The 15,321-nt window shown below is 35.6% G+C and overlaps 3 protein-coding genes across 7 annotated transcripts; all 3 read left to right on the top strand.

Annotated features, from left to right (window-relative positions):
• The first annotated feature begins 4,604 nt into the window (after positions 1 to 4,604).
• On the top strand, positions 4,605 to 8,156 carry LOC122291262 (GPN-loop GTPase 3). 2 transcript variants are annotated; one of them, XM_043098929.1, is made up of 10 exons: positions 4,605 to 4,852; positions 5,035 to 5,183; positions 5,282 to 5,390; positions 5,484 to 5,565; positions 5,742 to 5,827; positions 6,121 to 6,224; positions 6,359 to 6,489; positions 6,580 to 6,673; positions 7,514 to 7,569; positions 7,875 to 8,156. In XM_043098929.1, exons 2-10 carry the CDS (start codon positions 5,139 to 5,141, stop codon positions 7,969 to 7,971), a joined length of 804 nt encoding a protein of 267 aa, XP_042954863.1. In that variant the 5' UTR covers positions 4,605 to 4,852; positions 5,035 to 5,138; the 3' UTR covers positions 7,972 to 8,156. The 2 variants fall into 2 exon arrangements, with proteins under 2 accessions (XP_042954863.1, XP_042954862.1); XM_043098928.1 differs by having other exon boundaries at positions 4,945 to 5,183.
• Positions 8,157 to 8,309: 153 nt separating this feature from the next.
• On the top strand, positions 8,310 to 9,428 carry LOC122291264 (calmodulin-like protein 3). The gene has a single exon (XM_043098931.1). It carries the CDS (start codon positions 8,810 to 8,812, stop codon positions 9,266 to 9,268), a length of 459 nt encoding a protein of 152 aa, XP_042954865.1. The 5' UTR covers positions 8,310 to 8,809; the 3' UTR covers positions 9,269 to 9,428.
• Positions 9,429 to 9,711: 283 nt separating this feature from the next.
• Positions 9,712 to 14,552, top strand: LOC122291261 (uncharacterized CRM domain-containing protein At3g25440, chloroplastic). Of its 4 annotated transcripts, none has more exons than XM_043098924.1 (4): positions 9,712 to 10,039; positions 11,145 to 11,466; positions 12,200 to 12,607; positions 13,492 to 14,552. In XM_043098924.1, the coding sequence occupies exons 1-4, from the start codon at positions 9,921 to 9,923 to the stop codon at positions 14,026 to 14,028; spliced, it is 1,386 nt and encodes a 461-aa protein (XP_042954858.1). In that variant the 5' UTR covers positions 9,712 to 9,920; the 3' UTR covers positions 14,029 to 14,552. The 4 variants fall into 4 exon arrangements, with proteins under 4 accessions (XP_042954858.1, XP_042954857.1, XP_042954859.1 ...); XM_043098923.1 differs by having other exon boundaries at positions 11,142 to 11,466; XM_043098925.1 differs by having other exon boundaries at positions 9,713 to 10,039; positions 11,179 to 11,466.
• Positions 14,553 to 15,321: the final 769 nt, after the last annotated feature.

Genomic DNA, 15,321 nt, shown 5'->3' with positions numbered 1-15,321 from the left:
AGAAGCTTCAAAGATCGTGAGAGAACAATGGATGAGCTTAAAGTTTTCTTTTATGAAACTTTGTTTTTATGGGCAAGGGCTATTATTTGTAATGGGCTAAATTTACATGATCTTCTACTTTCGATTGTAAACTCTAATTAGGTTATTCTCATGTATACTCCCTGTGTACTTGGGTTTTGCTTACTTCTACAAATAAAACTTCGTACCTATAAAAAAAACACATCATAATGTAAACTAAACTTAGCTTAACATCAGAGGGCATTAGGCTCAATTTTGAAAACTTATGTACATCGTCATACATACACATAACATATAGATCATTCATTAATAATATAAGCGGAATCAAACATAATTATGGCAATACATGTAACATGGATGCATGAATAACTGACTCCACGTATTTCCTATCATTCGCACATAACTTATTCATCTTGTCTTTCATTTACTTAGTAGTCTTCATAACATACGTGCATTGGTCCAATTGTCGTTGATCGCATAAATCATAGCATAACATATGGTGAATTACGCTTAGGTCCGTGGCATCTCATACATCATAGTATACATATGGTGAAGCATGCTTTGGTCTATGTCACCACATACATCATAACATAGTATATGGTGAAGCATGCTTAGGTCCGTGTCACCAAATATGTCATAGCATACTTATGGTGGACCACGTTTAGGTCCGTGGCTTACACATTCACCCATAACATAAGGCCAGTCTTAACTTACTTATATTTGACATGAATTCTTACTTATCTTATCATGATGCATATAAACACATTGACTTCATGGCGTCTTACTTAGATGCATGGCATAACATTGATCATGGCATATTGAATGAGCATTACATAATCATAACATAGGCAACATGACATGACATGAGTGTTACATGGCATAGCATAAGCATTCATAACATAACGTAATAGAAATGCCATTCATCATTGCATACAGAATTGCATTATAAACATATGATCATAATTCATTGAGGGTTCGTAAAGAGGGGTGAACCTTGCATTGTACATAGCATAGCATAGATGAACGGCACTTTTTCATGTAGAATATAATAATTACAGCACACATAGAAGTTATGAACTTATAATTATACTACTTACCTTGTTGCATTGCTTCCTAAATTCTACTTCGTAGCTCGTTACCTATATGAGGTACAAGTGGAGATTAAAAGTGATGGTGGGCTGGTGGTTGGCTGAGGTCAACAATGGCGCAATTGGAGATTCCTCCGGAAGAGTGTAAGTCCGTCAGAAAGTGTTGGTTGGCAGTTTTTGAGTTGCCAAGTGGTATTTGTGTGTTCTGTGGTTTCCAATTGAGGTGTTTGTCTTGTTTTGTAGTGAGGAAGACTGCGAGGTTTTGCTGTGTAGAAGAAAATTCGATTTCACCGGGGGTTCTGGCCGCAAGAGTATTGTGGGTTTGATTAAGGGAATATTGTGAGGGAAATGTAGAGGATATATCGGAGGGTGCTTTTTGAAGCGTGAATGGTTACCAATTAGTAAGTTTTTTCAAACTAAGAAACCAAAACCGATAGGTATACAGGCGTGAAGAGGGTGGGAGAATCCTACTCAAATAAAATCACTACCTCAAGATAAAAACAGATTTTATTAAAATGACCAATATTACTACTGCTAATGCTAATAATAATAATAATAATAATAATTGCGGTAAAAAATAATTTTAAACCCTAATCTAGAATCCGTGTGTTACATATGTATAAAGACTTGGACCCAAGAAAGCATGGAAAATCTTAGTACCTCATTTTATTTGTCACAAAAAATTGGAAATTTTGGTTTTGGCTTTCGTTATTGATACTAAAATGTTTGAACTACTTGAGGTCAGTCCTTGAGAGGAAGTTTAGCAGACAAAAAGTATGAAGTCCAGTTGCCACAAAATACCCCACAGGCCCAAAAGAAAACGACGAACAAGCAAAATGATGCATGCAAACAGGATCTAAGAACGATTAATCTGCTTTAGTGAGGTTCTTTTCAAACCAATAGAGATTTGGATTTTGTAAAGATGGATTGACGGGCATATAGTTTCCTTGTTTGGGGATTGCCACTGCATCATAGTTCATGCCATCTATTAGGGTTATTTCTGTTCCTTCCTTTGGTGGGACAGGAGGATGGGGTGTTTGAGCTTATGTTGGACAAAAGCTTCATTATAGAGAAATTAAGCTTTATAGAAGAAAATAAACCTGGGTAGATGCTACTGGGCTTTGAGTATTTATTTTTCAATGGCATGGGATTTTAAAGAACCTGCATGTCCTAGCCCAGCCCTCCCAATCTTTGGGCTGAAACGACAAAGATACCACTTCCTCTGCAAAAACCCTAATCCTTCATTTTCTCCTCCTATAAATACCTCGCAGATATTAGAGATATATCTGTCTTGCTCCCAATCCGCCTCTGCTGCCCTCTATGTTTTTCACTCTGTATTTTGGTGCATCCATCTTCTTCTTTTTTTTTTTTTTATAATTCTTCTGCAAGTTTTTGTTAGTGACAGAAAGGAAAAAGGAAAAGCAAGGTCAGCTTCTTGACTGGTACCATCTACGGTTCCAGTCAAATTGTTCTTATACAACCTTGCGAGATTGAATTCGCCAGTATCACTCGCCTGAACTTCATCCTAATCTCTCGTTTGATTTCTCAGGCCCTTTTTAATGCTGGCACATCTGTTTGTCTCTTTTGCTTTTTAGGAATATGTTTCAGATCTTAGTACTTTTGAGATTAGAAAATCAATCAGCAAACGCACTCTGTCCCGAAACCGTCGAGATTCTTGACGAATGTTTTGAGGCAATTTCTTCGTTTGCGATATTAATGAATCTCCCAACTTCGCTCGACTTAAAATGGTTGTCTATTGTTCAGTCTGTTGTTCGAATAGGCACATCACATGGTTGGGATAAATATATGAATGGTAACAGGAAAGCTGGGATGTCTTGTTCGAGGATGCCAAGAAAACCAGTTCTGCATTTTTTTTTTCTTCGAAAAATGCTTCCATTTCATTTGGATCCGAACATTATGTATCTTGATTCATTGAATTGACTTCATTCATTAAAACAGGGCTAAAATTGATCTAGGGCTCTATGGAATGAAATCCCTTTACTATGGAGAATTTTCTCCCAATTACATCTGGACAGCCACATATGTTACTAGAAATGGACGTTGCTTGGAAAGATTTGTCTATCTAAATAATACCTTGGGTAATTCCAGTGTGAAGGAATAGACAATTTGACAGCCTTCTTAAAAGATCATCACTATTCATTTGAGAACTCAATGCTTCGTTGAGATTAGAGTATGAAACATGTACTGAACATCCTTGGCGTGTTCACTTAAGGTTGTGTTTGGTTGATGGATCAATTTAACTTATCTTAACTTAATTATTAATGAGAATTTCCTTTCAAAAAAAAAATATTAATGAGAATTAATATTTTTTTATTTTTTTATAAAAAATTTAATCTCATATCAATTTTATATATTTTTACCTAAAAAGTTTAATTTATCTTAAATGAAAAATTCATCTAAATTAAATTTATAAAATATTATTATTTACAACTCAATTATTTTAACAACGTTAAAAGCATGAATAGACATGTGACTGAATGTCTTGTTAAGAAAAAGTTATATTTTATTGTCCTGCAAATTTAAAGGAAAAAGACGGAGATGTATTATAGAGCCACGAGCTTGGTCTAAAGACGAGCAATTATTTATTTTTGAGCAGCACCTACCAAAGAATGTAACCCGAATTCCTAAATACAGCAATTTTTTTTTTCATTCATTTTTTTATATTCTTAAATATTTAAAAAAAAAAAAAATTCACAACATCACGTAGAAAAATTTATTTAATCACTAAATAAATAATAATAATAATAATAAATTAAAAGGACTTGGTAGATTTTTTAACTCTCGAATTTGGGAGCTTTAGAATTTTTGTTTTTTTTTATTGATTTTTTTTTTCATTGATTTTTTTTATATTCTTAAATATTTTTAAGAAATAAAAAAATTCACAATATTATTAAAAAATGTTTTCTTAATCATGAAGTACAAAAAGAAAAAGAAAAAAAAATGGGGACATACATTCGGGATACAGATTCAGTAGATTTAGTATTTATGTATATTATAAGGTCTCTTAAGTTAAGTTTTGTTAAAATCAGTTGAACATTAATTTGCTGCATTAAATCAAGAACTTATCCGTCCATCTCTCAAAACAAAAAGTATTTATTCGTCCTACGGAATAATCTTCTTATTGGGACAAAAATTTAAAAAAAAAAAAAAAATTTGGCGATTTGAGTTATTTTAATTGACAAGAAGATTTTCATTAACCTGAAACTTATTCCATTAAAAGTTCTTTGTTACTCTGTAATTCGAATGGAATCGTATTGTTATCCTAATACAAATTACAAAATGTCGTGTTATTTTATAATTATTATTATTTATTAAAATCATAATAATAATTATTAAAGATTATTCTAATGTAAAACATTATTTTACATTGTTAAAAATTATTAAAATTTATCATATTCTTTGGGTTAGAATATTTTTCTTTCCTTTTTAAAGCGTTTGTAAACAGAACATTTGGGTCAAATCCTAGCAAAGGAATGGGTAATGGGTAACGATCCATGTTTCCAACCTATGCAATGGACCCAAGCGAGAGGGAAACGAATAAAGTTAGACCCTTTACCCCTTTCTGCATCCAGGTTTTCAAAGTCCTCCCATATCCCCATCCAACGCCTCTCTCTCTCTCTCTCTCTCTCTCTCTCTCTCTCTCTCTGTGTAAAACCCTCGAAGGAGGATTTCTTGGTTCACCTCGAGCGTAAAGAACTCATCGATTTTTGAAGTCTGCGAACTCGGTTAGCTCAGTCGATAATATATTCTTTCCTCTTTAAGTTTGTCTTTTTTTTTTCCTTTCAAATTATTATTTACATTTTCGGATTGGGTTTAGGTTTATTTATTCGTTATATGGCATATTGCGATGTGCTGAAATTGTTGTTCGCGGCTGGTGTTTGGTGCACTGCTTATCTCACTGTTGCAGTTCTCACTTCTTTACGCTTCTTCAACTTCCTTCGCCCAAATCTTTACTGGTAATTATTCAAAACCCAAAACCGAATACACAGAACACCCGCCAAATATATCATCATGGGGTTTGCACAACTCGTTATTGGCCCTGCTGGCAGTGGCAAGGTAAAAATCTTTCACTGAACATTATGCATATGCTGTCGGTTCTTGCGGTGAAAATGCTGGGTATAACTATATTCTCATTTGTTTCTTTTTTATGTCAGTCAACTTATTGTTCTAGTTTATACCAACACTGTGAGACCGTGGGGCGATCTATACATATTGTAAACTTGGATCCTGCTGCAGAGAACTTTGATTATCCCGTGGCAATGGGTGAGTGGGGCCCCTTGAATGCTTGCTCGATCGTTTGTTAGTTTTATCTGATTCTATTAATTTGGGAAAGCCGTGTGTTTTTTTTTTTTCCAGATATAAGGGAACTCATCAACTTGGATGATGTTATGGATGAACTTGGACTGGGTCCCAATGGAGGCCTTATATACTGCATGGAGTATCCTTTTTCAATTTCAGAAACTTTTTAATCGCCTTTCCTGTATGTTTTTTATGATTGCATTTATGTTTGATAGTCGTCTGTGTTAAAGAGCTGAAAGACCTTGAATGTTTCTACTACTGGATACCTTGAATGATTATCCTGTTGCAAAATGAATGCCTTAAGTCCATGTTTAGACACCTTGAAGATAATCTGGATGATTGGTTGACGGAAGAATTAGACAATTACTCAGATGATGACTACTTGATTTTTGACTGTCCAGGTATCCCCACTTGTTGAGTTGTGTGCTTGTCCCTATATTTTATTTGTATGTATTGTGTGTTTTGAATTTGATTGTTGCGGAAGATGATTATGAAGAGCAACATGAGCATTTAATCTGAAGTATTCTGAAAGAACTTCATGAGTTCAGAAAGTATATCCTCCCTATTTCAGATTACCACTCATAGCATATGATTTGAACAGAGTCTATATGTTGAAGCTTCTAACTTTGGCATTCCTGTTTCATTGGTTGAAAACCATGTGCTGAGTAATCCTAACCTTTAAATATTTATGCAGGCCAAATAGAACTGTTTTCTCATGTGCCAGTGCTGCGGAATTTTGTGGACCATTTGAAACGTAAAAATTTCAATGTTTGTGCTGTATACTTGCTTGATTCACAGGTCTCACGAAATCCATTACTTTTTTTGCTTTTTGACATTTATCTTTTCTTGCCTTGGAAAACTCTTTTCATTTCAATATTGATCAGTACTTACATTTTATTAAAACTAATCATTTTAGTGTTTCGTTTTTCTAGTTTATGACGGATGTGACCAAGTTCATTAGTGGGTGCATGGCATCACTTTCTGCAATGATCCAACTTGAGCTGCCCCATATTAATATCCTCTCCAAAATGGACCTCGTTTCCAACAAAAAGGACATTGAAGAGTGGGCTATTTTACCATTTGCTGCTTTACATCATGGGTCCCCATTTGAATTTATTTGAACTAACATGTTTTGTACTTTTACTGGTCTCAGCTTTCTGAATCCAGAGCCTCGATTTTTGTTATCAGAGCTGAATCAACGCATGGCTCCTCAGTTTGCCAAGCTGAATAAAGCTTTGATTGAACTGGTGAGTAATTGAGTTTCTTTAAGATATATTTCCTTGTAAACCTGTGGATAATAGTTCTGCACAAAATTACATGCCGGGAGTTTGAGTCTACATTATTCATATGAATCCACATTTCTTTTTGGCATGCTTTTGTTATCAGTGCCCTGAAAGATTATTTGGATACATTCAAGTGATTTTTTTAATAACAAGTATCTGTCTTCTTTATTTCTGTCCTCGGCCACTTTTCCTAAATTGTATTAAAAATTTCCATTTAAAGCATCTTTATTATTTAGTGTTTGGGTACTGAACGTACCTCAACATTTCTCAACATACTCCACTACTATTCATTACTTTATTATTACTTTTCACCTACTTTTCACTACTATTCAATATTATATTATTACTTTTCACATACTTTTTCACTACTATTCACAACATACCTCGACATTTTTCAACACCCAAACCCTAGACACGCACAATTGAGTTTCCTGGAAGAGTAGCTCGTACATGAGCGGTAAATTTCCCCTGGGTTCTTCTGTATGGTTATTGAAGATGGATTGATTTCATCATGGTTGTATGATATCTATCAATATCTTTCCCTCACTGGAGGAACCAAATAGACACAAGATAAGCTGGCATGCTAGATTGTACACTTAACTGGGAAGGATTCAGGATGCCTGTTTGTCCTAGCCTTGTGTTTGTGGTTAGACAATTTGTAGTGATTATTGGCCTTCACAGGTTGTATAAAGACATTTCATTTCTCAAGAAACAGAATTACTTTCTATCTTCTATCCCAATGTTTGAGCACAATGACAATTGGTTCGGTTTTGGATAGCTAAAAAATAATTTTTGTTGTGTTAGGTCGATGAGTATAGCATGGTGAGCTTTGTGCCACTTGACCTGAGGAAGGAGAGCAGGTACTCTCTCTCTCTCTCTCTCTCTCTCTCTCTCTGTGGACTGTATTGTGTTGTGCTTCCTATTCTAGATATCATGGCTTTTTTTCTTTAAAGGTAATCTTTGGAATTTGATTGCTAATGCTAATGTAGATCTGCTACCAGTAAATCAGCTGTCAGCTTTGAAATTCATTTTAGCTTGTTTGTTTATTTTTTAGCCACAACATATATTTTGACAAAGTTAGTCACAGAGATGGCAAAGATGAGCTGCGACTTCTTTTTTCAATGGTTCCTGGTATAAGTATTGTAATATTGGCTTCCTTTTACAGCATACGATATGTATTGGGTCAAATTGACAACTGCATTCAGTATGGAGAAGATGCCGATGTGAAGATTAAAGATTACGATCCTGAGGATGATGATTGACTAGATTTTTGCAATATCTGGTGCTCGTGTGAAAATATATTTCTTCTGTTGGCTCCTTTGTGACCATTTCATGGAGAAAAAATGCCGGACTTCGGCAACAGTGTCAATATGTGGGATCAAACCATGAACTTTTACAATGAATCATTGAGAATATCATTAGATATCGCTTTCTTTGTGGGTTGAAAGTTATGGAATTACTTAAATTTAAATTTTTCGAGGAAATAGCGTTTGGCACCGGTTAATCAGCAATGAAGTGATGCAACTATATATGGAGCTAAAATGACTTTTTAGTGCATTATGTGCAATGTAATATGAAATGTATGAAGGAATTTATGTTTATCAGCGCAAGCATGTATTCTTTAGAATGTGAAGAAAGTTAATCCATCATCCATTGTCAATTTTTTACTCTTCTGCCGTTAACAGTCTTCCCATAAGTAACCGATTTTTACTTTGGGGTGGGAGGTTTGGAATGTTGTTTCTAACAATAATAATAAAAAAAAAAAAAAGAGTTGTAGGGTGAAAAATAATATGGCGTTTTTGAAAATTAAAATATTAAAGGATTTATAAAAAAAATTGTCATTTTCCTTTTTACTCACTCAACCGCCTAAATGAGCGTCCACCGCAGGTTGTCAAACTATTGACACCCAACCACCTAAGCCAACCGTCTTGCTGAGGATTTTCCATTTTTGCAACCTTGTTGAACCCATTATTTTCGATCTTCCTCTCTGAGTTTGTTTCACCACCCCAAGTTTATATCTTCTTTTTTGGTTTCATTACTCCCTTATCTTTTGTTCTTCAATCAGTTTATATTACCAGTCCCAGATATTTAGTGATCATCATGGATCCCTCAGAACTTCGACGTATTTTTCAAATGTTTGACCGCAATGGCGATGGACGGATCACGAAGAAGGAGCTGAAAGACTCGTTAGAGAACTTGGGCATCTTCATTGCAGAAACAGATATGATCCAAATGATCGAGAAGATAGACGTGAACGGCGACGGGTACGTGGATATCGATGAGTTCGGAGCATTGTACGAGACGATAATGGGCGACAGGGACGAGGATGAGGATGATGACATGAAGGAAGCATTCAACGTGTTCGACCAGAACGGAGACGGGTATATAACGGAGGAAGAGCTGAGATCGGTGCTGGCATCGTTGGGGCTGAAGCAAGGGAGAACCATAGAAGAATGCAGGAAGATGATCGAGAAGGTGGATATTGATGGAGATGGGATGGTCAACTTCAAGGAGTTTAAGCAGATGATGAAAGGTGGTGGCTTTGCTGCCCTTACTTAAAAAGATCATCATGTAGAGGCTTTCCTTTTTTCCTTTTGATTTGAGAAATATACAGCGTTTGAAGTAGTACTACGTACGAAGAGGAGGAACCTTCGTTATTATTCTATTGGGAGTCCTCTTGTATTATTTTTCTGAAAGAATACAACATGCTTCTTCTTTCTTCGTGGGTGTCATTTAACCAGATTATATAGAAAAAAAAAGATACAAACTTTGGTGTGATTTTGATGTTTTTTGAAAATCATGCAAAGCAAATTAATATAAAGGTACAAAAAAGGATAATTCGGTTAAAAGTAAACAAGTGGAATCTTATATTTATTTCGTCATGAAAATCGGGTTAACTAGAGATTGGAATGTTCTATAATTTCTTAATTTAAATATTTTTCATAATCTAAAAAATATTTGTAAATTCAACATAATTAAATGCCAATACTGTACCGATAATAGGCATTACATGTGAAATCTGAAAAAGGGACATTCAGAGATGAAGAGACAGGCTTTTTGCGGGCAAAGCCAAACCAAACAATCCCGAAGGGTTCGAAATCTGAACGCGAGGATTTGAAAATTTTTAGCCTTGTAGGGTAGTCCAGCTCCACCGCCGCCAGAGCCAGGTCAAGAACTCTAGGGGCACTGAAAAAAAATAAAGGAAAAAAAAATGGTGGTTAGGGTTTTAGCTTCGGTGGCTCTCTCCAAATCTCATCCCTTTAAGAATCGGTTTTCCAATGCTTTCGTCTTAACTCCCTTATTCTCCAAATACCCACTTCACAGAATCAGGTATCTTTCTCTTCTCTGTCTGCGACTCTTGAGGGTATAACGGGTCTTTTGCTTGGTTGGGTGGAATTTTATATTTTCTTAGGTCCCATATAATGAAAAAATATTTCATTTCCATGTGAATTCCATGAAAGAAGCTAGACTAAGAACTAAACTAGCTCATGTACAAAAGTAGTTGCAAGGTATTCGGCAAGTTGAAATTAAGAGGCTTCACAGGTAGATATGATTTGATATGAATTTCCGAGTCGTTATGGTTATTGTTCTAGCTCTGAGGAAATAAATATAAAGTTGAAGACTTTCCAGTAGTTACACTGAGAAAATTCTTCCCTTTTCTTTTCCAATAGATATATAAATCTCGTAATGGGTCTTCGTCCTTTCTCTCTGTCGACGAAGAGGATTGACATTGTGTTTCGAGGATATGGAGTTTTGAGGAGACTGCACTGTTTGTAAATTTTTAGGAACACTGCTCAATCTGTAAATTGATGGTTTTACTTTTTCCTCGATTTGGAGTTTGGGTTTGAAAGACAAAATGTGTTAGAATTCAAGTGTGAATTGTTAATCTTACACAAAATTCTACGTATCTGGCCTGATTTAAAACAAATCAGATCAAGCATCTCATATAAAGGCTTGATCGGTTTTTTTTTTTTTTTTATAAGTAAACGTTTGTATGAATAAGAATAGGCATAGCCCAAGTACGGAAAGGGGGTTTACAGGAGGTAACACCTATTTAGGAAGAAGAAATGGAAACAAGAAAATCAAGGTCATTGAAATCTACAGCTTTGGCCCGTAGAAATAAAGTTCCCACAAAAAGTAATCTAATCTCCTCCAATGAACGCTCCTTGTCTTCAAACGTCCAATCATTTCATTCCTGCCATAGGCATCAAAGAATACAAATAGGAACTATCTTCCACACAACTGTGATTTGTGGAATACCACCCAAGTTTGTCCAACTGGTTGGTTAATTTGAACTTTTGAACTGATACACACTTGTATATCTATTAAATTAATTAGTGAACGGTAAATTTTTTTCTCATTTTTAGTGTATTCTTTAGTTCATAGTTATTTAGACTACAAAACATTGCTAGAAGATTACCTTACTGTGCAGTAGCATGGGTGATGTTATATGCAAGGTCTTTGGCCAGGAACAATCTGCTTCTGCTCAACTCTATGATGTAAAAATATTTTCCCTTGTGGGGCATCGATGGATTCATTCAGAACCATCGTTAAAATCTGCTGATGAAGATTTGGAACCATTGAAGCAGTCAGTAAAGAACGCAACTGTTGGCAGTGCTAGTGATGCTAAAGTGAAGAGGAAAAAGCTCAAGGGAAAAAGAGCAGTTGTAAGGTGGTTGAAATTCTTCAGGTGGAAGAAGAAGAAAGATTATGGAAGAATGACTGCAGATGAAAAAATTCTCTACAAATTGAGAAAGGTAAAGAGTAGACAATATATGTAACCTATCAAAATCCCTTAACCAGGTGATGGAAGCTCTATAATTATTTTGTTAGATTACTTTTATTGAAATGAGTAAAGCTTGGTTTGCCTATCACAAAATGCAGGAGGGGAGGGGAGGGAGATCCATGCCTTTGGCTTGGGTAATAAGGCAATTATTAATATGTTATATACTCTTGATTGTCATGCTGTGTGTATGCTTGTGCGCATATATATATTAGTCAAGAAATACTAAGCATACAAAGAGAATTACAACAATTTACTTTACAAGCTTTTGTGGCTTGATGTGATGTGGTACATCAAATGTAAAGCTCTTTTTATTGTGATGTAGATCTAATGCATCACATCAAGTCACGTTAATTTGTAAACTTCCATTTTGTAATTCTCTTTGTAATCCCTTTATCCAAGTTTTTTTTCTTGGTCTTTTTTTCTCTAATTGATACAAAACAACAAATGATTGGGAAAGGAAAAAGGGGGGATATGTGTTTGGGTTGCTCATTTGGTCAAGTCTACGAGCTTTTATGAATTTTCCATTTTTTTACTTAATTTTAGTGATTTAAGTAACCTATGACATTCTGTGCAAAATGTGTAACCTCTCGATTGCTTTTTGTTTTGAACTAATTACTCTTAAGTCCTTCCCTATCTAGTTTTTGTGTGTTTATACTGCTTGCTTTTTCTTTTTCTTTTTCTTCTCTTTTTTTTTTTTTTTCCAGGCCCAAAAGAAAGAGGAAAAACTTGTTGAAGCTCTGAAGAAGATTGAACCTAAAGAGACATCAGAAACAATCCATGATCCAGAAATATTGACACCAGAAGAACATTTCTTCTTTTTAAAGATGGGTCTCAAGTGTAAGAATTATGTGCCTGTAGGAAGACGGGGAATCTACCAGGGTGTGATCCTGAACATGCACCTGCATTGGAAAAAACATCAGACTCTGAAGGTGGTGGTCAAGACATTTTCACCAGAGGAGGTCAAGGAGATTGCTGCCGAACTGGCAAGACTATCTGGAGGCATCGTGCTCGATATTCAAGAAGATGACACAATTATTATGTACAGAGGGAAGAACTATTCTCAGCCGCCAACAGAGATAATGTCACCCAGGGTCACCCTCTCTAGGAAGAAGGTTATTATCTCTTTCTTTTATCCTTCTAGTATATTGCATATGAGCATTGGAGTTAAGTGTGTCCACTATTGTAGCATTCTGTTTCTCTATATATCTTGGAGTTCTGTAAGCAACGGTTTTTCTTTATCCTCTTCACAAGTCTCCTTTTTTTTAAAGGATAAGTTTCATGCTCTTTAACTGCAACTGGAAGTGAACTGGTATAGAAAGCTTCTTATGGAGAACAATATGGAATCATTTATTTCAGTTAGTAAATGGAGTCAATTCTGAGGTCAAAGCATCCTTCATGCCCAATCTCATATGGGCACTCTGTACCATGAAAGGGATTTCAAACTAGTGACGGGGTAGGTCTTCCCCTGCATTACCTGATACAGGCTTCTGGTGGGTGGGGTTGTGTGGTCAAGTTTACTCTCAAGGGTGGGTCCAAAGGGCCCTGTCTTAGTGAGGATCCACATCATGAATAATAATAATTAATTGAATAATAATGAAGTGCTTTTTACTTTCTTCCCAAAATTCATGTAATTATCTGATCTTGTTATTTATTACATGCTTGAATGGGTGTTCCTCGTTATGTAGAGTTTTGACATCTCAAAATCGGCAGTGTGGTTTTCGTTATATGATGAAATATTGTCAACACCCCCCCCCCCCCCCCCCCCCCAAAAAAAAAAAAAAAAACAAAATAATTGATTAAATTATTAACTTTACCCACATTTCTTTTCTCTTTCTTTTTATTTTTGGCAAGTTTATTTACACCGCATATGTGCAGGGTCAAACCCCATTTTTGCACCTCATTATGTTACATTTGCATTGGTAATTCTACTGTCTTGTGTTTATTGATTTCACATATCTGCAGTTTAAAGCTCTCCAACCTCTTATCTCCCATGCAGGCTTTGGACAAATCTATATATAGGGATGGCCTTCGAGCTGTAAGAAAATATATTCCAAAACTCGAACAGGACCTTAAGTTGCTTCAAACACAAGGTAAAAGTGTCGCTGAAAATAAAACTGATGCTGTTGAGGGGATTGAAGGAACTGAAATTGGAATTATTGACTTGAAAGGCAGTTCAAAGTTCAAATCAAAGATTTCTGATAAGCTGAGAGAAATTCTGGATGGAAACAAGGAATGCTCTGGGGATGATCCAATAATGGCATCAGATTCTGAAGATCTGTCGGATATTTTTGAGACTGAATCTGAAACAGAGACTGAGGAAAAGGTGGAACGACCTCTTTATTTGGATGCATTCGAAAAGTTTCCAGTTGAAAATGATAGAGAACCAGAAGATTTTGGGATGCACCTTCGTCAAATATCTATGGAATCTAAAAGCGCCAAATCAGTGAAAAAAGAATCGGACTTGACAAATTTTGATGAGGTTGATCGGATATTTATGCATGCTGCTTCACTTTTGAAGAAAAAGAGACGGTAGGATGTTAACAAAATAGTTACACATTGATACTGATGTGGTTGATTAGATGTTTATCTCCTCCTTAAAGGTGACGGTTGCAAGGAAAATTTTCTTTGGTGCTTTCTTGGGCATTCAAAACCAATTATATGAAGGCAGATAATGCACTTGGGAATTCTAAGATGCTCGTGCACGCTCACGCTTGTTGGGTTTGTTTGGGCTTTGTAATTGGTTTTCAGAAATCGAAGAATATATTCATCGAAAAAACTCTAGCTTGGCTTTGTCTTTTCATTTTAGGAAGGTCCTTATGTCTTTGGACAACTACTTTCTTGGCAGCTTCTTGAGGGTTCATTCTCCCCGCAATAGTAACATTCCGTGCAATATCTTCTACTTTTATAGATGGTGTGGATCAGTTAATACGGCAAATTGAAGAGGCGGCGGCTAAGAAAATAGACTAATTGGTGAAAGAAGAAGCAGGGGTATAAGATGTACTGAGCTAATGATGTAGAAACAAATGATATTTAAAGGAGGTAATTTTATTTTCTGTTGTTCTGATGTCTCTTGGGAAGGAAAGAAATGGGTAGGAAAGAACCCTTCCATTCCCCACAAATTCAAATTTTTGGATATCTCAACATGCTTCACTACTATTTATTATTTTATTATTACTTTTTACATATTTTTTACCACTATTTAACATTTTATTATTACTTTTCATCTACTTTTTCACTACTATTCACAATATATCTCAATACTTCTCAACACCCAAACCCAACCTTAATCTCTTTAGCTTGAGATAAATTTTCTCTTCCAAACACCCTGGAATGGAGCCGAGACTTATATTGCTCTCTCCAATTTAGAAGAGCCACAGGCTCCTAGCAAAGATTTCTCTTGAATCTATTCTTGCCGGAAATATGGACTAAAGACAATTTGCCTGTTGCGTTGGCCACTTGTGGTAAAAGAGAGGTGCTACTTTCATTTATATCCATGACCAAATAAAGCATACGATTTGTTTCAACACAGCCCCAGAGGTATGAGAGTGCAAGGGTACATATGGCGATTGACTCATCTCTGTTAGAATTACACGTTTTTTTATGGGGGAACCAATATAGGTGTTGGAAGTAGGTAAATGAATCCTTTAGGTAACCAAAAGACTTCCTGTTCATAAGAATGGATACGTCCAAATCTCGCTCCCCCCAAAACCAAAAGTGCCATGGAATCTGCACTTGAGACAGCAGTTGTATTTTCCACAATACAATCAGTAGCTAACTGCAGCACCATGTTTCCTTTTTTTCCCCCATTTTTGGGAAAGTAAAACTG

This window comes from Carya illinoinensis, chromosome 13 (assembly GCF_018687715.1).
Source record: "Carya illinoinensis cultivar Pawnee chromosome 13, C.illinoinensisPawnee_v1, whole genome shotgun sequence".
NCBI classification, from domain to species: domain Eukaryota; kingdom Viridiplantae; phylum Streptophyta; class Magnoliopsida; order Fagales; family Juglandaceae; genus Carya; species Carya illinoinensis.
Note: the sequence above shows the minus strand (reverse complement) of the source record. Positions and strands in the feature narration are given on the sequence as shown.

Coding starts and splice junctions, on each gene's coding strand:
- LOC122291264 (XM_043098931.1), top strand. CDS start 8,810: ATGGATCCCTCAGAACTTCGACGTATTTTTCAAATGTTTGACCGCAAT.
- LOC122291261 (XM_043098923.1), top strand. CDS start 9,921: ATGGTGGTTAGGGTTTTAGCTTCGGTGGCTCTCTCCAAATCTCATCCC. Junction 10,040..11,141: donor TACCCACTTCACAGAATCAG/GTATCTTTCTCT, acceptor CTTACTGTGCAG/TAGCATGGGTGATGTTATAT. Junction 11,467..12,199: donor TTCTCTACAAATTGAGAAAG/GTAAAGAGTAGA, acceptor TTTTTTTTCCAG/GCCCAAAAGAAAGAGGAAAA.
- LOC122291262 (XM_043098929.1), top strand. CDS start 5,139: ATGGGGTTTGCACAACTCGTTATTGGCCCTGCTGGCAGTGGCAAG. Junction 5,828..6,120: donor CTTGATTTTTGACTGTCCAG/GTATCCCCACTT, acceptor ATATTTATGCAG/GCCAAATAGAACTGTTTTCT. Junction 6,674..7,513: donor ATAAAGCTTTGATTGAACTG/GTGAGTAATTGA, acceptor TTGTTGTGTTAG/GTCGATGAGTATAGCATGGT.